General features: G+C 37.1%; 1 protein-coding gene across 1 annotated transcript in view; it reads left to right on the top strand.

Moving 5' to 3' along the window:
* Positions 1-4778: 4778 nt before the first annotated feature.
* LOC149134313 (unconventional myosin-VIIa-like) overlaps positions 4779-22146 on the top strand; it is a 62838-nt gene continuing 45470 nt past the window's right edge. Inside the window, exon 1 of the mRNA XM_089356898.1 lies at positions 4779-4990. Within this exon, the coding sequence (XP_089213024.1) occupies positions 4886-4990 (105 nt within the window). The 5' untranslated portion in view covers positions 4779-4885. The remainder of the gene's footprint in view (positions 4991-22146) is intronic.

Below are 22146 nucleotides of genomic sequence, written 5' to 3' on the forward strand. Positions count from 1 at the left end.
GCACTTTTAGAAATAACTGAGCATTTATTGGTGGTATGACTCAGTACTAAAAGGAGAGTCAAAGTTATTGAGGAATTCCAGTCAACATGATTTTAACCGTTTTTTAAAGATTATAACTGGAATATTATTATTATTATTATTATTATTATAATTGTTATTATAATTATTATTCACAGAGTGGTTCAGAATAATTCTAGATAAATTATTAGACATTTTTTTTCCTAAATGAGATAATTTAGTTTAATAAAAATTCACAAACATGATTTTTAAAAATAATAAAATCATGCTTGAATATGTGGAGGAAAAAAATTATTGAAAATAATATTCTAGAGACTAATATAATTTCAACAATGCTAATCTAAAAGAAGTGAAAATACCAGATAAATTGTTTATGAAAGAATGTTCCACCATTTTGAATAAACTCAGCTTTGATCTGAGAATATGTCAAAAGAGTCAAAAGACTAACAACTGATTAACATCATTGTCATTCTTTAATGTCTACTTTTCCATGCTTGCATGGAACAGACAAATTTATTGAGACAGATTTTCTATGGCTGGATGCTCTTTCGGTCACCAACCTTCACCTGTTTCCAAGCAAGTTGATAATAATTTCCCCTACTCAGACATTTTTTCATGGAAGGAAGTAACCAAGCGACCTCGCTTGTATGATGGTGAAACTCATTTGCAAATAATGTCAAATCAGTTATATATATATATATATATATATATATATACACACACACACACACACACACACACACACACACACACACACACACACACACACACACACACACACACACACACACACACACACACACATATGCAATGGTTTTCTTTCAGTTTTTGTCTGCCAAATCCACTCACTAAGCTTTGGTTGACCTGTGGCTATAACATGTCCAGGGTGCCACACAGTGGGACTGAACCCAGAACCACACGGTTGGAAAAAAAAATTCTTAACCACACAGCCACACCTGTACCTATTATTGACTAACACTTCTTGTTGCCAACCCTCATCTGTATCATATGTTTCTCTTAGCATGGAAAGCGGACATTAAACGATGATGATGATGATTATGATGATAATCTACAAAAAAAATAAAATATTTTGCATTTTAAGCATAGTAATTAGAGTAACCTTCATAATTTTATTGAATTAGGTGCATATTTTACCATAAAAGGAAAATGTTGCTATTGATCAATTTTATTCAAGATAGGCACTGCCTACTTTGCTTATCTAGGCGGCATGTCCTTGGTATCCAGCTATAGAAAATCTGCCTCAATAAATTCCATCTGACCAATGCAAGCATGGAAAAGTGGACATTTGAAAGGGTGATGATGGTTTGTTAATAAGTACAACTAAAAACAACAGCAGAGTTAGAGTCAAAACCTTGTTTGATGGTTGAAGGCTTTTTTTTGGTTAGTTTTAGATGAAATTTTAATCTCTTTCTAAATCTTGGATACTTAATCATTGATTAATTTTGTGCTGTATTTTTATAAACAGGAATTAAACTCTCTTCTAGTCCTGAATATTTAGCTCCTTTGTTTTTGTAAGTCAAGCCCAACCATGACATGATTAAGGTCTTGTCTAGGCAAGATTACTGGGAAAGAAATACTTGTCTTAATCTTGTTTAAAAATGGAATTTTTTTTTATTTATTAATCATTTTTCTGACCACATTGCACAGCATCTTGGATAAGAGTCTTTTCTACAACCTCAGGTTGACCAGTGCCTTGTGAATGGAACCGGTTGATGGAAAATGTGCAGAAGCTTGTTGTCTGAAGTATGTTAAAAATGAAACTTAAGAGGTTCTTAAAAAAAACAAAAAAACAAATTTAGTGTTTCACTTTCAATTCAATCAAACTTGTCCTCTGCAAAATAATTCCAGCCACTGTTAATACAGTATCCAGCGAATTTGTCTACTATTTGTTGCATAACTAGCCCATTTTAAAAGTATCCTTGAATCATCGGGTGCTACGCTGCGATTGAGAAGACCTATTGAGTCAAGTAAAATCAAAAGGAAACCAAGATCGAAATCAAAATGGAAATTGTAGTTGTGGCCGATGCCAGTGCCACCTGACTGGCACCTGTGCCGGTGGCACGTAATAAACACCATTCAAGCATAGGCTGATGCCAGTCCCACCTGACTGGCTCCCGTGTCGGTGGCATGTAAAAAGCACCCACTACACTCTCGGAGTGGTTGGCATTAGGAAGGGCATCCAGCTGTAGAAACCTTGCCAGATCAGGTTGGAGCCTGGTGCAGCCTTTTGACGTACCAGCCCTCAGTCAAACCGTCCAACCCATGCCAGCATGGAAAGCGGATGTTAAACGATGATGATGATGATGAGGGTGTGTAGATAGTTTTTTTCTGTAGCTCTCTTTATTAAAGGATTATTTCACACTCATTTGTATTTCCATTGCAAAAATTAGGAATATGATAATGTTGGAGGTTTGACTGTTGAAACACACCTCATTTGTCGAGTCTTGCTGTCATAGTTACTATTGTTGACCCATAGTATCATGGAAACTGTTGTTGAGTCTTGATGTCATAATAACTCTTGTTGATTCATAATGTCACTGTAGTTGAGTCTTTGTCATGGTAACTGTCATTGAGTCTCGGTGTCACGGTAATTGTGTTGTTGAGTCTTAGTGCCTACCTACCTATCAGACCAAGGAATTGAGCCATCAAAATAAAGGGAATGTGGTTACACTGATTGTGAATCTCACCAACATGGCTGGATGTTTCCCAGGAGGGGAATATTCTACATATTAAACAGGAATACATGTGTTGCAAAATCCTCAATTAAATGAGATTACCCAGTCAATTAGCCAAAAAACAACAAAAAAAAAAAATCCATCTGGTGGTGTTTAAAATCTAAAAACAAACACAAGGGAGGTAACTCCAATAAAGTCAGTTGATCGAAATTTGTCAGACAAATATAGATTGAAATACAAAGAATATTAAATTAAAATTATTGATTTGAATTCTTCCACACAATTTGATAATGGAAAAGTTCAACTTATACAGACTTGAACTGATACAGAATACAATGATACACAGAAATTGATTGAAGAAAAGAAATATAGAAAAATCTAATTTATCATATTATTCGTATGAAAATTATTACTAGAGAATTTAGATGTACTTCTTCCACCAAATGGTTTTTAAAATTAGTTTTGTTTGTTTCAGTGTATATTAATTACTTAAATTAAATTTAATTTCTCATAGCAAAATGTTATAATTTTGTTAATGGCTTGAAAAATCTTAAAATATGTTTATTTCTCTCTTTTAATTTTGTTTTTCAATTTTCACATAATTACGGTTTCTAACATAGGCATGAGACCTGAAATTTTGGGTAGGGGCAGGTGGGTAGTCAATGCCCTCAGTCCCCAGTATTTTACTGGTATTTTATTTTAATGAACAGTGAAGACACGTGGATTATTGGTCAAGGTATTCAGCTCACAAGTACAAGGTCATGAGTTTGATTCCTGGTGAAGTGTTGTGTCCTTGGGCAAGACACTCTATTTCACTCAGCTGGCAGAAATAAGTAGTACCCATGATTCTAAAGGGCCAGCCTTGTCACACTCTGTGTCACGCTGAATCTTCCTGAGAACTATATTTAGGGTACGTGTATCTGGGGAGTGCTCAGCCATGTGTATGTTAATTTTATGAGCAGGGTGTTTTGTTGATTGGATCAACTGGAACCCTCATCGTCATAACTGACAAAGTTGATCTTTTGGCAGGATTCAAACTTAGTCTTGCAATAATAATAATAATAATAATAATAATAATACAAACCATATATTCCCAATCACCTTGAATTTCAAACCATTTTCATTTCAATTACTTTTGATATTAGGTTCACAGAACTGTTCAGGGATTGAACAAATTGCTTTAATGGTATTTAAATATGGTTCTCTACAATCTGAGTTCAAACCTTACTAGGTTAGCTTTACCTTTCCTTTTTTCTTTATCATCATCATCATCGTTTTAATATCTTCTTTTCCATGCTTGCATGGGTCAGATGAAATTCGTTGAAGGGATTTTCTACAGCCAGATACACTTCGTGTCACTAGATCCCTCCCTTTTTCAAGCAAGGAATTGGTTCTCGGTTGTCTTACATGTTTTCATGGGAAATTAGAAATAAACGATACTGCTTGTATGACAGTGACACTTGTTTACAATCATCATTCAATGTCAAGACAAGGACACAGATGCATGCACGCATACAACTTTCTGTCTACCAAATCCACTCATAAAGCTACAGTCAGCACAGGGCTATGGTGCAAAACACTTGCCCAAGGTGCCATATAATGGATCTGAACCCAAAACTCTTAACTGCACAGCCATTCTTGCACTTAAGTGGTTGTTATACGAAAGTACCAGTCACGTAGTGAGGTTAATTCAAACTCACCCTCCACTCATGTTTGACCTTGTACCAATGTTAGAAATCAATATTCTGAGCATTTATATCTCTGAACTTGACCTAAATCATATAGGTTTTTATAGACATTTGTTAGTATAGATTATCTTAATCTCAAATCCTGAAGATTATCCTTCAATCCTGGCATGTGTTCTGTATGCACGCTTTCTATTTTCTCTGTTGATAATTGTTGTGGCCACAACATTAGCAATAACAGTGAGTTATATTTTAGTGGTAATGGTTGTATTAACGACCCCATGACCAGATAGTAAATGATGATTGGTTGGCCAGATAGAGGCTAAATTCCTAATCTTGCTTGAGTTTAGTGTTAGGTAGTAAATCCTCTATCGGTGGTAAACATTTGAACAACTGGAAGGAAATAATTTTGCTCCTTGAAAGCAGCTTTTTTTCTCTGCTTGTGGGTGCAGTTAATTGCAGCTGCAATTTACCACTGTTGCAGGCATGCCTCAACAATATTTTCACAAGACACCAGAACAGTATTACTGTTCTGATATTACCAATAATGCTGTTCCAAAACAACATACAGATCGTTATCTTCATCTTCTGGTAAGCGGACAAAAATTCTTGTCTATTTTTTTACTTTTATCGTTTATTTGTTGTAGCCATTGGACTGTGGCCATGCTGGTGGGTGGGGTGGGATGGGGTGGTGAGGAGCCCTGTCTTGATAAGGTTAGTTGAGCAGATTGTCCCTGGTACTATCTTTTTTTTTTTTTTTTTTCAGGTCTGGTACTTATTTTCTTATTTTGTCAGTCTCTTTTTTCTGAACTGCTAAGATATGGGGATGTAAACAAACCAACACTGGTTGTTGTCATGCAGTGGTGGGGGACAAACACACACACACTCACACCACACCACAAACCACACTATACACACACACACTACACACACACACACACACACACACACACTACACACACACTACACACACGTACATGATAAGCTTCTTTCAGTTACCATATGCCGAAACCATTCTTAAGCTTTTGGTCAGCCTGTAACCATAGAAGACACTTGCCCAAGTTTCCACACAGTGGGATTGAAACCCAAATGATGTGATTGGGAAACCAGACTTCTTAACCATACAGCCATGCTTGCAACTTATACCAATGTCTGCTAAGTATCTAAGTAAAGCTTTAAAACTTATCCTCTTTACCTTATTTATCATTAGTCTGTGGTCATGCTGGGGCACTGCTTAGAAGAATTTTCACTCGAATGAATTGACTCGAGTACTTATATTTTTTGTTAAGCCTGGTACCGCTAAGTCATGGGGATGTAAATATACCAAAACCAGTTGTCAAGCAGATTGGAAGACAAACATACACTCAAAAAAACACGCACACGCACACATGCACACACGCACACTCAAACACACACACACATACACACATCAGTTGGAGGATTGAAAAGGCATGTCAAAAGAGTTCATACTGTGGCACCTGTTCCTTCTACCAGCTAGCACAGCTGTGCATCATGTAATAGGATGCGCAAGATTTTTGCCGGACTCAAGAGTCATAGAAGGGCCTTGCATTGTATCAACAATGACTCATATATACGGTATATATAATGAGAATTTACAAAAAGTAAAAGACGAAGACGGGTGTGTAAACAACAAACAGATGTATTAGTTTAATGCTCAGGAAGTGAGAAAGTCTTTTACGTTTCGAGCCTATGCTCTTCAACAGAAAGGAACACGGGGAAATAAACAGGGAGAGAAAATAGAAAAAGGTTTAGTGGCTAGCGATCTATCATATATATATATATATATATATATATATGTGTGTGTGTGTGTGTTTATACATGCATATATATATGTGTGTGTGTGTGTGTTTATACATGCATACATATATGTGTGTGTGTGTGTGTTTATACATGCATACATATATGTGTGTGTGTGTGTGTTTATACATGCATACATATATGTGTGTGTGTGTGTGTGTGTTTATACATGCATACATATATGTGTGTGTGTGTGTGTGTTTATACATGCATACATATATATGTATATATATATATGATGGGCTTTTTCCAGTTTCCATCTACAAAATCCACTCACAAGGCTTTGGTTGGCTGTGGAGGCTATAGCAGAAGACATTTGACCAAGGTTCCACAGTTGGATTGAACCCAGAACCATGTGGTTGGGAAGTAAGCTTCTTACCACACAGCCATGCCTGTGTCTTATCAAATTTCATTTATTTATTTACGCCTTGTCCTTCAATGTACTTCTTTGTATGTGTACTTTCATTCATGCTTCTTGTATTTATTTGATAATAATCTTGCTTTTATCAGCTACGTCATTTCAATAAATGGGAGCAACTTTGGAGGTGTATAACTTGTTTCAATCCAACATTTTTTCCAGTACCTCAGCAAATGACTCATTACCTTTGTGTGTGTATATATATATAAGTAGATATATATATATGACGCATGATCTTCTTGCATCCTGTTTGGTTAAAAGTCAATTCAAATATTAGTTGCTTTATATATGTAATGTCAAGGATTTAAAACAGGAACTCTAGTAACTATTTATCAACAAATACACATACATTCCTTTCTAGTCTAGAATTTATTGACCCCAAAAGGAAGAAAGGCAATGTTGACCTCGATGGAATTTGAACTCAGAACGTAAAGACAGATGAAATACTGATAAGTATTTCGCCCGGCACACTAACATTTCTGCCATCTTGCCACCTTAAATAAACATTCTTTTCTACTCTAGGCACAAGGCCCGAAATTTTTGGGGAGGGAGCCAGTCGATTAGATTGACCCCAGTATGCAACTGGTACTTAGTTTATCGACCCCGAAAGGATGAAAAGCAAAGTCGACCTTGGCAAAATTTGAACTCAGAATGTAAAGACAGACAAAATACCACTAAGCATTTCACCCAGTGCACTAGTGTTTCTGTCAGCTTGCCGCCTTCAAATACACATACATTAACTGCAGATATTTTATCCTTTTATGGTCATAAGAGCTATATATATATATATATATAAGAATAAATGATATATGTATGTATATATAATTTATTCTTTCTTTGTCATTGCACTGCAGCCAATCTTGGGTACCATTTTGAAGAATTTAGTTGAATAAATCGATCCCAGTTTTTATTCTTTTCTGAGGTCTGAAATTTATTCTATTGGAATATTTTACTTAGCTGATACATTGTAGGGATGAAAACAAACCAACACTAGTTGCCTGGAGACCACATAACATATATCAGCAGACACAAACTATCTGGCATCGGTGCCAGATCTGCCAAATCACATGATCATCATTGATATTTTTTTGATAAGTCTGTTGGTTATTTTCAACTTTTCAGTTACTGTTATTCTGTAGATTGTTGACGGTGAAATTTGGTTGGTATGCAATGAGTGGATATCTGTCACTGAGGAAGCACAACATGCTGAAATCATAGGATTTGACACATGATTTGCTCTCGTACTTGACAGGTATTATCTGCTAACAATATACATCTGTTCACTTAGTGCTGTGTGTCTGTATAAGTAGACCTACCAAAGCAAATACCACAGTATTCAATATTTTAAGAATATATCCATGTTGATTGACCTTTGCTGTTAATACTGTTTCCATTGCAAATATATATATACACATGCATATATCTTTATATATGTATGTATATATCTATATATACATCTATCTATCTATATATATATATATATATATATATATATATATATATATTTATCAAAAACATATGTAGATATGTTGGAGTTAAGAAATCAATATTCGAAGCCTTCAAAAGGATATATTTTTTTCATATCACATACTTTATGCCTTAAGTTATAAAAATGTAGAAAAAAATTATATTATATATATATAAAAAATAGCTGCAAAAATATAATAACAAATATAGGTTTAAATATAAGAATATGTATGTGTGAGTGCATATATTTGTATGTTGGCAATCTAAAATTATCTTACGATCGTTTATTATCATAGAAGAATGCCTTCCATCTCATTCTTTTAATATATATATATATATATACATATATATATATATATAATGGGCTTCTTCCAGTTTCCATCTACCAAATCCACTCACTAGGCTTTGGTCAGCCCAAGGCTATAGTAGAAGACTCTTGCCCAGTGGGACTGAACCCAGAACCATGTGGTTGGGAAGCAAGCTTCTTACCACACAGCTGCACATGCGCCTATACACACACACACACACACACACACACACGACCACTGGGGTGGCATCCTTCATAATCTAAAACAATGCAAGGAAGCACTTTGTGTTTTTTAGAGAGAGAGAGAGAGAGAGAGATTTGTGTATGAAGCTTATTTGGTAAAATATAATTTAAAGTTTTCTAATTAGCTCTTTCTTTCCTGGTTTATTTTAGTCATTAGGCTCAATTCATTTACAGACCAATATGGTTTATCTTGTTCTTCTGTTGTATTTTTGGTATTAATTTATTATTCATTTCATGTAGTTACAACAGGAATAACATTGTCCAGCTTATGCTGTAACATACTTTAACAAGCTGAGGAAGAATATTTTAAAGAATTGTTTTTTCCTTTCTGAGTGCTTTGGGTTAAATATAGGTTTATTAATAATCTTAATATTATTAGATATTGAAGTCTTCTAATTCTCTGGCAGAACAACGTAGGAATATGGAGATTTTAGAATTACTTATTAGTTGGAACTACATAATGATGGGTGTAGGTTAAGAAGCAAGTTTTGTAAGTGTTTGGTTCCAGGTTCAGTCCCATTGCATGGCACCTTGGGTAAGGGTTTTCTATTATGGTCCTTGGTTGACCATTGCTTTGTAAGGGAATTTGATAAATAGGGAATTTTGTATTTAAGCCCAATGTGAGTATGCATGTGTGTGTGTGTGTGTGTGTGATGTTATAACGTGATGGACGAGACTATCAGATGTTGTTATGCACCACTGGTCATTGTGCTTCCATGCATTGTTTTAGCTTATAAATGATGCCACCCCAGTGGTTAGGCAAGCAGGTCAACACTCCTCCCTAATCAAGAGACTAGTCCTTCAGAGGGTGCACCTGTTGACAGCTGAGTGGACTGCGGCAACATGAAAGGAAGTGTTTTACTCCAGAGCACAATGTCCAGCTAACCTGGGAATCGAAACTATGATCTCATGATTCTGAATGCAACGAGCCTAACCACTTTACATGTGTGTGTGTGTGTGTGTGTATGACTGTGTCTTTGTGTTTGTCACTCCACCACTTGACGGCCAGTGTTGGTTTGTTTATGTTTCTGTAGCTTAGTGGTTTGGCAAAAGGGACTGATTGAATGAGTATCAGACTTTAAAAAGTATAATAAACACCCTCTACACTCTCGGAGTGGTTGGCATTAGGAAAGGCGTCCAGCCGTAGAAACCTTGCCAAATCAGATTGGAACCTGGAGCACCCCCTCCCCACCCTGGCATACCAGTTTTCGGACGAAACGTCCAACCCATGCCACCATGGAAAGCGGACATTAAAAGATGGTGATGATGGGACTGATTTGTTTGCCTAAGTCCTTCAAGGCAGCGCTCCAGTATGGCTGCAGTCCAATTACTGATGCAAGTAAAAGAAAAAAGGTTAAAAAAAAAAAAAGCATATATGCAAATTATATCATTGATGTTGTTTCTGGTTTGTTGTAGGATGAAGAATGGTTAAATTATTTCCATTTCAACCCCTAATTAAAACATGAAAATGCTAACATGCTAATTTTCCTCATGGGACCATTTAGACTGTCTTTTGCTTAAATATAGTTTCTGTTATAATAATGAGAGGTTGAGATCAAATTCCACTGAGGTCGACCTCTCCTTTCATCCTTTCGGAATTGGTAAAAAAGTGTTCCGATGAAACACTGGGGTCAATGTAATCAACTAGGTCCCTCCCATGAAATTTTAGCCTTTGGGCCTAAATTACGAGGAGTTATAATGAGGAAGAGCTGAGTGTCAGGATCGTTAATGTATGAATTAGTTGCATAAAATGTATTAAAATCCTAAAAATTAAAAATTATTTTGTGTCTTTTAAAACACTTCATTATTTTGGCTTAAGCTGGTAAAAATTAAAATGCTACCAATGATGATTAATGACTTTTAAGAAAAATTTAAAATGTCCTGTTGTAAAATCTCTCATCCATCAATTCAGAAAACGTAAAGGTTTTTTTTTTTCTTTTTTGTTTGTTTTCAAAACCATCAAAATTCTTTTAGATTGATTAATAAGTTCTAAATATTTAGATAAAAAAAAAAAAAAACAGGCGTAGGTTGTGTGATTAAGAAGTTTGCTATGCAACCATGTGGTTTTGAGGTCAGTCCCACTGCATGACACCTTAGGCAAATGTCTTCTGTGTCAGTTGCTATATCTCCAGGTAAACCAGAGTTTTGTGAGTGGATGTGATTGATAGTAATTGCATGTTAGTGTGTATGTATATGCAAGTGTATGTGTGTATACATACAATATATATATATATTGAACACCACGCATCCTCTTCCAAGTATATATATATATATAATAGAAATAGAATGAATGGGAGAAAGAGAGCCTGCCGTATGTCGACCCAATAGAGGGACCAGCTATCCGAGTTGATAGTACCAGGGTAGATAAAGCAATTAAGAGTATGAAGACCGGGAAAGCCCCCGGCCCATCAGGAATCACTGCAGAGATGCTCAAAATATCTGGCAGTGTTGGCTATAGCCTAGTCACCCGTATTACGAACCAGGTGATACACGAAGGAGTCATACCCAATGACTGGTGTAGCAGCATCATAGTCAACTGCTACAAAGGTAAAGGTGACGCTTTAGATACAAATAATTACAGAGGCATCAAGCTGTTAGATCAGGTTATGAAAGTTACAGAGAGGGTCATAGCCCAACTAATTAGGGAGCGAATCAATTTAGATGAGATGCAGTTTGGGTTCGTGCCAGGTAAACGCACTACTGATGCCTTATTTCTAGTGAGACAGTTGCAGGAGAAATACCTAGCTAAGGATAAACCTCTGTACCTGGCTTTCGTTGACATGGAGAAAGCCTTTGACAGGGTCCCCCGATCTCTGATCTGGTGGTCAATGAGGAAACTTGGGATAGAAGAATGGTTAGTGAGAGCTGTGCGAGCCATGTACAGAGATGCTGCCAGTAAGGTGAGGGTTGGAAATGAGTACAGCAATGAATTCCGGGTAGAGGTAGGGGTCCACCAAGGTTCCGTCCTCAGCCCCCTCTTATTTATCATAGTCCTCCAGGCAATCACAGAGGAGTTCAAGACAGGTTGCCCCTGGGAGCTCCTCTATGCTGATGACCTTGCCCTAATTGCGGAGTCACTATCAGAACTAGAGGAGAAGTTTCAGGTGTGGAAGCAAGGTCTAGAATTGAAGGGCCTTAGAGTCAACCTAGCTAAAACCAAAATCCTAATAAGTAGGAAGGTAGATAAAACACAAACCCCTTCAGGTAGATGGCCCTGCTCAGTATGTAGAAAAGGAGTAGGTAGTACCCGGTGCAAGCTATGGACACATAAGAGGTGCAGCAACATCAAAGGCAGGTTAACTAGCAAGTTAGTTTTTGTTTGTGGCAGATGTTCAGGTGCAATAAAGACTGTAAACAAACAGGAAACAACTTCTATCTCATTCCAGGGTGAAAAACTAGAGGTAGTCGATAGCTTCCACTATCTGGGCAACCAAGTTAGTAGTGGGGGTGGGTGCGCTGAAAGTGTAGCTGCTAGAATAAGAATAGCCTGGGCAAAGTTTAGAGAGCTCTTACCCCTGCTGGCGACAAAGGGACTCTCACTCAGAGTAAAAGGCAGACTGTATGACGCATGCGTACGAACAACCATGCTACATGGCAGTGAAACATGGGCTGTAACTGCTGAGGACATACGTAAGCTCGCAAGGAATGAAGCCAGTATGCTCCGTTGGATGTGTAATGTCAATGTGAATACCCGTCAGAGTGTAAGTATCTTGAGAGAAAAGCTGAACATTAGAAGCATCAGTTGTGGCGTGCAAGAGAGACGATTGCGCTGGTATGGACATGTGGTGAGAATGGAGGAGGATAGCTGCGTGAAAAAGTGCCACACCCTAACAGTTGAGGGAACCCGTGGAAGAGGTAGGCCCAGGAAGACCTGGGCTGAGGTGGTGAGGCAAGACCTTCGTACATTGGGCCTCACCGAGGCGATGACTACTCACCGAGACCTTTGGAAATGTGCTGTGCGTGAGAAGACCCGGCAAGCCAAGTAAGATCGTTGCCAGTGCCCCTGGACTGGTTCTTGTGCGGGTGGCACATGAGATGCACCATTTTGAGCGTGGCCGTTGCCAGTACCGCCTGACTGGCTCCTGTAGGATTTTCGAGCGAGATCGTTGCCAGCGCCCCTGGACTGGCTTGTGCGGGTGGCACATAAAAGACACCATTTCGAGCGTGGCCGTTTTCGTGCGGGTGACACGTAAAAGCACCCACTACACTCTCTGAGTGGTTGGCGTTAGGAAGGAGCCTGGTGTTGCCATCCGGTTTCACTAGTCCTCAGTCAAATCGTCCAACCCATGCTAGCATGGAAAGCGGACGTTAAATGATGATGATGGTGATGAAATAATGAATTTCTAAATCTCTCAGAGAGACTTAAGCAGTAGTGATGCTATAATGTAGTTGTATACTGCCAACTTAAGGTGACAGTTCCAATAAGGGAATATACTACTGCTGTTTAGCCCTAAGAAGCCAGATCGCTTCCTATTAGGCCTTGACACATTTCCTGTGCCCTTATCCTTACGAGGGGGAGACAAAATAGTATATCCTTACGAGAGTGAAACAGACTTCTTCATCTAGCCAGTCGTGCTACTTCAGGCTGATGACGAGCAAAGACTCAGAAACATGTCCCTCAATGCAGGCTAGGCTAGGTGGAGGAGTTTGTCTCCCCCTCGTAAGGATAAGGGCACAGGAAACGTGTCAAGGCCTAATAGGAAGCGGTCCAGCTTCCTAGGGCTAAACAGCAGTAGTATATTCCCTTATTGGGACTGTCACGTTAAGTTGGCAGTATACAACTACTTATATATATATATATAATATATATATGATGTATGTATGTATGTATGTATATAACCTTTCATCATTTGATACTGAATCACCTCCTCTAATGCTTCCTCTGTTGTGGCAAGACACCTGCTCCTGTCTCTGTTTCTTTGTCACACTCTAACCTTTCTTCCTCTGACAAGTTCCCCCTCCTCAACTGCCCTGTCCCTCTGCTTGCCGCATTAATTATGATAATAATACTTTCTACAATAGGTACAAGGCCTAAAATTTCGGGAGAGGGGACTAATCGAGTTACTGAAGAGATTGCGAGAGTGCAATGAAATAATTTAACAAAAAAACTAAATACTGTTTATAAATTAATAAAGGACTGAACCAGTGCATGTGTTTATTACCGGCATAATGCCTCTCCCAAGGTTTAATAGTATTTCTTTCAACACACGTATTCACATCAAGAATCTTGCACACCAAATACACATACGCAATTATTATTATTATTATTATTATTATTATTTCTGCTCTTGGCACAAAGCCTTGAAAATTTTTGGGGAAGAGGGCTAATCGAATATATCGACCCCAGAGCTTAACTGGTATTTATTTCATCGACCCCGAAAGGATGAAAGACAAAGTCAACCTTGGTGGAATTTGAACTCAGAATGTAGCAACGGGCAAAATACTGCTAAGCAATTCGCCCGGTGTGCTAACGATTCTGCCAGCTCGCCACCTTAATAAGTAAGTAATAATAATAATAATGATGATAATAATATAGTGGACAGGAAAATAGAGGATGGATGAATGGAAGAAAGGGAGATGACTTGTGGTTGGGAGAGATTGCAAGAGTGTGTAGGGGACAGAGGTATAGAATGAAGGGATTATTTTGTAATATCCCTTGGATAGTTTGTAATATTTGCTTCAGACATTTTGCATAAATTGAGAAAGAAAAACAACAACAACAGCAACAACAAACAGATTGTAAAAACAAATATAATGATGTTGTGGTGAAACTACAAGGCAGGAAAATATTGAAAGTAATTATCAGATTTTGCCGCTGTTGATCGAAACTGTTCAATACTATTTAAAAAGAAAAAAAATAATAGAAAAAATAATAATGATAGATTTTAGAAGGCTTAGAACATGAAAGCTACATTTCCTGTGTCGCAAAATCATTGTAACATACGAAACACATTACATGGGATGCCTCCAGCTGGGGCAATCTAATAACATATTTACTGCTCTGTATATGAGGGAGAAAAAATGATAAAAGAAAACTAGCAATAAAACAACATAAAACAATATATTAAAACAATAATGGATATGTATATAAGATATAAACAATATAAAGCAAATTAGTAGTTAAGTGTGTGAGGGTGCAATCCATTTGCTGGTTGCTATGGAAACCGTGCATATGTTCATGTGAAATGTAATTAATTTTTTTCTTTTTTCTTTCTTCTTAGCGTTTCTATCATTGGTTTAATAGTACTGCAAGATGGTGTTTTCTTTTTGGATATTATTGTGTATGTATAAAAGTTGGTGTGTGTATGTATGTATGTATGTATGTATGTATGTGTATATATGCATGTGTGCATGTATAGATATCTGTATGTGTCTATATGTGTGTCATTGTATGTGTTTGTATGTATAGATATATGTTTGTGTATGTATGTATGTGTGTATGTCTATATCTGTCTATGCATGCATATGTGTGTGTGTGTCCCCGTCCATATGTATATACCTGTGTATGCATATGTATATGTTGGTGCGTGTGAGATGCTGCATGATATTGCGACATGTGCACTTAACACAGAAAATGTGCAAAAGATTGGAAATGAAAGAAGCACGCCTACTCATTTAGATGTGCCTCATCATTAATGTGCATCAATGGTGAGGCACAGTTTGAGTTGAGAAAACAACTGGTTGTCAGAGGAATCGGACCATAGTGTACAGAAGAAGAAGTGACGGCACCATTTTGGACATGGTATATATACGGATGATGGCAGATGGTTGAAAAAGTGTCAGGAAAGCTATGAGGGGAAGACGCTACAGGAAAGGAAGAATGAAGAAGATGGAGACAGACGTGGTGGAAGCTGATCTCTAGATGGTCAACCTCATGAAAGATATGACTAAGGCATACAAGTGATGACATGCTGTGTTGGAGAACCACCGTCTGACCCGGTCAAGCATGGAAAAACAGATGTAAAACTGATAATATATGTGTACATACATACATACATATATATGTACGAATATATATATTAAGTATAAAGGCGGTGAGCTGGCAGAAATGTTACCATGCCAGGCGAAATGCTTAGTGGTATTTCGTCTGCCGTTACATTCTGAGTTCAAATTCTGCCGAGGTCGACTTTGCCTTTCATCCTTTCGGGGTCGATTAAATAAGTACCAGTCATACACAGGGGGTCGATGTAATCAACTTAACCCCTTTGTCTGTCCTTGTTTGTTCCCTCTGTGTTTAGCCCCCTGTGGGCAATAAAGAAATAAATATATGTATTACGTATATATGTGTATATGTATGTATGTATATAAAATAAGTGATGAGTAGAGTTTATGGTAAAGTTTTATTGCATGGTTTACAACTGTTTCAACAACTTTAGTTGGAGTTATGTATATTGTTATTTTTTAAGTAGTTTGATTTGACCCCATGCAGCTTAGTTTTGTAGGTTTGTTGCAGGAGCCAGTTTAGGTGACTGAATCTGAGCACAATGAGCAAAGTTCCCATGGTGAGCCAGTGAAATTTTAAGTAGCATGAGGCCAAATGAAACTGTTTTAGATATATCTGTCTCCAATACATAGGTACATGCCCACATGTTTTGATTAAAAATTAAAGTAAAATCTGGAAATTTTGTGGGGATTTATAAGAAGATCATTTGTCTTCCACAACCACCTTTTTTTTAATGAAATATCTGAAATGAAAATTTAAAACTGAAGTAAATTGAAAGCAAATTAAGACTTACAAGAGACTAACATGTCTAACTGATTAATTACCAATATAAACTGACTGGTTTTCTGGGAGCAAATTTTATGATTATGGAATAATGATTAAAGTGATTCTATTAATTTACTCTTTTATGTTTCAATTATATCAACACTTAATTAGTCATTCATCCCATCAGGATTAATCAAATAAATATTAATATGTAGTAAAGATTGTTTGCCAACATAACATTGCAGTCCTGGTTTAGGATGAATGTTGCTGTAATTTAGCCCCAGGAGATATTGTCTCCAACTGGCTATACAACACGATCTGTGTCCTTATATTTTCAAACAAGAAAATATAAGGACACAGATTGTGTTGTACAGCCAGCTGGAGACGATGTTTCCTGGGGCTAAATTACAGCAACATTCATCCTAAACCAGGACTGCCATGTTATGTTGGCAAACAATCTTTGGTATAAAGTACTGTTGCTGAATATCTCACATTGTGAGATTTAAAAATAGTAATTTCAAAATATTAATGTTTAATCACTTCCAGGTTCTCCATTAAAATTCTGTATCACTCAGTTAAACAAAGTTCTATATATCATTATCATTATACATCCATTTTCCATGCTGGCATGGGTTGGACAGTCTGACAAGAACTGACGAGCTGTAAAATTGTATCGAGTTCCAGTGTTAGATGGTATGATTTCTATGGTTGGATGTTCTTGCTAATAATCCTTTCTACTATAAGGAATTTTGGTGGGGGAGGCTGATCGATTACATCAACCGCCATGCATAGCTGCTGCCTATTTCTTCATCCCTGAAAGGATGAAAAGCAAAGTCGATTTTGGTGGAATTTGAAGTCGGAAACATGAAGACTGATGAAATGCCAAAAAGCATTTTGTCCAGTCTGCAAACTCTTCTGCTAGCTCACCGCTTTTGTCCTTGCTAACAATGCCAACCACATTACAGAGTGGACTGGATGCTTAGCCTTTTTGTGCCACCACCACCACCACCATTGGGGTCACCAAGTCCCTTGTAAGACCAAAGAAGTGGAGGACTGAGTGGGAGGGCATTTGAAAGAGGTGGGGAGGTGGTTTTTGTGCCGGAGCTTACTTTCAAGGTACAAGAAGGGGAGGGGAGTGTAGGGAGAATCCTGGTGAATGGAGGGGGTGGGGTATTTTCATAAGAGTGTGAGAGGGGAGAGACTGAAGGATCAGGGGTAGGAGTAAATTAACCACACAGGGTAATTGTCCTGGGGGTAGTTGTCATTGTGATGGAATTGTCCTATGGAGGTGTAATTGTCCTCGAGGCGGGGGTGGGGTAGGGTAATTGTCCTGATATGAAGAAAAGAAAGGACACACGGAATAATGTAAAAGTCTTAGTGGAATATGTAAACATCTTGGTTGGAATAACTTTGATCATGTACCTGCTCGTTCAGAACTGACCTGGGGTTAAACAGGGACAACAGACTTGTTCACTCGTTACCCAAGGCTAATGCAGGTATGTGTGTGTTGCAATCACACACACGCACGCACACACACACACTCATGTGTGACACAGTCACTCTCTTGTACACATACACACACACACACACACACACACTCATATGTGTGACACAGTCACACTCTTGTACACACACACTCGCACACACACACACACACACACACACACACACACACACACACACACACACACACGCATATGTAAAATGGTATAAAACATGCAGTAAATGTAATTATTTATTTATATGTGTCTGGCAGAAAGCCAGCCACTACACAAGACTGGAATGACAATACCATATTGATAATGGTTTCTTCCATTAAGCACAAAGCCATTCTGTATATAGGAAAGGTGTCTACACAATTAAATCAGCTCCAACACATTGTTGTTGAAATGGCCAGCCGTATGCATAAAATATTGGATTTCTGCTGAAAGGTCTTCAGTTTAAATCCTCTGCGGTTGTGTCATTGTTTATTTTGGCAGCACACTTCAAGCTACATCTCTTAGTCTGCCAAGCCGTCTTGAATATCTACCAATTATTATCGTTATTGTTGTTTAGCCCTAGGTCAGTCTAAATCAAGAAGAACCCATGGTAGGCATATAGCAGGTTGAATTATTTTTTTCTTTCTTTGTTTTTTTTTGGGGGGGGGGGAGTGGTCTACATTTCTGTTGTGTGAGGTTTAGATGTGATGGGGAGAGTTGAGTGCAGCTATTTGAATGCTGATAATTTGACCTGGCCATTGGAAGTCAGTACACACACACACATGCAAGCATACACAGAAATATACTCAGAAAGAGAGAGAGAAAGATAGGGGAAGAAACATTAAAACATCTTGTCTTGGGAGGATCATTGCACCAGTAATGATAAACACGTGCACTGGTTCAATATCACTTCTTTAATGTTAGACATTCAGCTAAATATAACAAAGGCCCATGCTCAAAACATCATTTCCACTCCTATTTTTCCAACTAAAACTTTCACTAAGCGCCAATCTTATATATTCACTGTGTACATCTAATTGACTTCAGTTGTTTTTCTGGTTATTTGAATTTATTTTTGAGTTTCCTATGCATACATACATATATACATACATACATACACACATACATCAGATGAAAGGATGAGCCTATATGAACTGAAGACCATGCATGGATATGTCAGTAGAAAGCTCCGTGATGATAGTAACACCAATCATCAAAGCAGTTTATTATGGACGAATAGCCGGATTACTACATTCCACTTTGAAGGGTATGTGTTTGCAATCCAGGAATAGGACATATCAACGAAATACCTGATGCACAAAAGGGATAGAGATGCAAGAAGAGCAGTAAAATGTGACAACTGATGCAGACTTTTGAGTTCACACTGAAGATATCACCCACATCATAAGCAGTTGTCCGAAAATGTTATCGCGACATTATCTACTGATGAGACACGATGTTGTAGCTAGGACACTCTGTAATGAAATCTATCAAAGGGATAATCCCGAGGACAAAGAAATAAGAACCCACAGTATGGTAGAAGCCATAATAAAAAGGAATACTGGTGGAGTGTTCCAGTGAAGGCCTCAACAAAATGTAAGCACAACAGACTTGTTATAATGATTTGGGATAGAGAAGAGAAACTGTGTACAGTTGTGGAAATTAGCTCCCCAGAAGATGTTAACATAAAGCTGAAGATCAGCGAAAAAGAGAACACCTATGCTGAACTATTGAAAAATATGCAGTTACTTTATCCAGATTATAAGTTCAGGTTTATACCTGTAATTACTGGAGCTCTGGGATATGTAACACACTGCCTAAATGCCAATCTTGAGAAATTAGTTTTCTCAAAACGAGAAAGGAGAAAGCTAATTCAAACACTACAGATCCAATCCATCCCTGGAACTGTAAAAATCTGTAAAACTTTCCATAAGTTTATCTGAGCATGTCTATGATATGAGCGAAAATATCCTGTTGATGTTGAGATTCGAATGAAGGAGTCTTGGATCTAGGTTAGAAACCGGTTCTTTCTCTATTGGCAAGAAATCTTGAAACAAAACTGAATAATGACATGCATGCATACATACATACATACATACATTTCAAATGAGCTGAACAAAACATAAGTCCCTCAATATTATTGAGGCTTGGTTTAGAAAATATTTTACATTTTTCTTTCTTTTTTTTTTCTTTTTGTTGTTGTTGCTTAGTCACAGAAGAAGATGAGCAACAACTTCCAATATTGAAGGCAATGGGGCAGAGAGAAGTTATTCCCCGAGCAAAGACCCAACCCAATTTTGCTTGTAGTAAAACGAAATGTAGTTATAAAAGAAAACAAAAACATACAACAGCACACTCACGGCTGTGGCGCCTATGCTCTTCAATCAGCTCAGATCTGTTTAAAAAGAGCTAATTATAGATACATATTTAATAAGTTTGTCCTTTGTTACTATCAGATGGGTAGAGCTTTATCTGTTACTTATCTCTTTAGAAACCTATGACATATGATTTTCTTATCAGGAAATACTTCTAGATTATTCTGAAGCTGGAGTGCCACAATCAATTTTTAATGATAGTGTAACCTCATTAGTGTTTTGTTTAGTATTAAATAGATGGAGGACTGTAGAAAAATGTTGTTTCTTTTAAGGTCAGTCTCGGACATGGCTGTCCACATGTTTCACATTAGCAACATGCTTTTTGAAAAATAAAATGTTTTTGTGATACCTTAATTAGATTTTGTTTAATTGTATGTGGCGCAGTCAGATCTCAAACATACTTCACTGCACTCAAGACAAATTCATGGACAATGATAAAATGTATTATATCAGTATTTTTTTAAATAAAAAAAAGAAAATGATAAAATGTATGTAAGTGTGTGTGTGTGTGTGTGTGTGTGTGTGTGTGTGTGTGTGTGTGTGTGTGTGGGAGAGAGAGAGAGAGAGAGAGAGAGAGGTTTTATTAGAAAGTTTCTGAGCTGCATATGCAGTGATTCTGTTATTCAACAGCTGAGGATCATTAGTAGCCAGAAATGCCAAGAACCAATCATTGGTCATTGGAAACCCGTAATCAATAAGTGTATTGTTCATAAATTGGTCCATTGGAAGCTTGTAACCAATCAGAAATCGCTATAAAAATAAATAAACCCTCTTATAGACATCATGTTCTTGGTCTAGAAATTTTACTCCAACTTTTTTACTAAAGAAATTATAAGAGAAAAACAAAAAAATAACCAGTGCTAATTTCTATGTAATCCAATGAAGTTCTTTAGTCTGTAGTCTTGTTCTATGATATAAGAAAACCGATTTTTTTTTTATTGCACTGGTAAAAGATAGAATAGTGAACTACAGTCAAACTTGCGACAAAGGAAGAAGGACAAGCAAAGTGAACTGCTACCAGGATTGATCTTAGAACATAAATAGGAATTAATATGGTAAGATCATATCTCTCTTGCCATTTCAGCCACTTTATTGCCTACGGAGGTTGAAGAAATCAAAAATAAGCCAGTGAAAGTTTGATAGAATTAAGAACATGAATTATCAAATATCGAATGTTTGGACGGTGAAATTATTATGAGTATGATTTTAGCTTTAGGCAAAATTCTTCAGCTCTATCAGCATTGCCTACATGTAATTGCATGAAATATTTGAAGATGCTGTTCCTGTTAATTACCAAAAGTTTGGGGACTGTTATTGTAGTATTTAATGTTAGCTCCAGGCTAGATTCTATCGATACTCACTAAATAATTCCATAAACTATTTCAAGATACCATTCTTATTACTTAGATCATGGGGTACATCTATCTTCTCCACCAATCATATCTACTAATATAGTATGCAGTTCTAAACTCTGAAATAGTTTTATACTTTCTCGAAATTCAATTCCAGTTTTGTAATGTATTTTTACAAAAATTCCATTGAATTCACCAAACTTTTCATCAGACTTCACTCAGTGATAGAAATGGAAATAAAATTCTTTTAATTCACTTCTAGGCTTCTATCAGTTTCCATCTACCAGATCCCCTCACAAGGCTTCGGTTGCTCTGGAGTTATAGTAGAAGACACTTGCCCAAGGTTCCACCTTGCCTGCATCTATGTATGAAATGATAAAGAGGGGGCATGTTTTTTCTTCATTTACCATATTTCACAGTGCTTAGTGCTCACTTTGTTGTGATAAAAGATTGGTGTTCTAATTTGCTCTTTAAATTATACGTCAGTGTATATAAGATTGCCTGACTACAAGTAATTAAATCTAAAACTAAATATTTATCTCCAAGGTTTTCATTGATCATGGTTAACCAAATATCTACAC

This window comes from Octopus bimaculoides, chromosome 8 (assembly GCF_046866305.1).
Source record: "Octopus bimaculoides isolate indiv1 chromosome 8, ASM4686630v1, whole genome shotgun sequence".
NCBI lineage: Eukaryota > Metazoa > Mollusca > Cephalopoda > Octopoda > Octopodidae > Octopus > Octopus bimaculoides.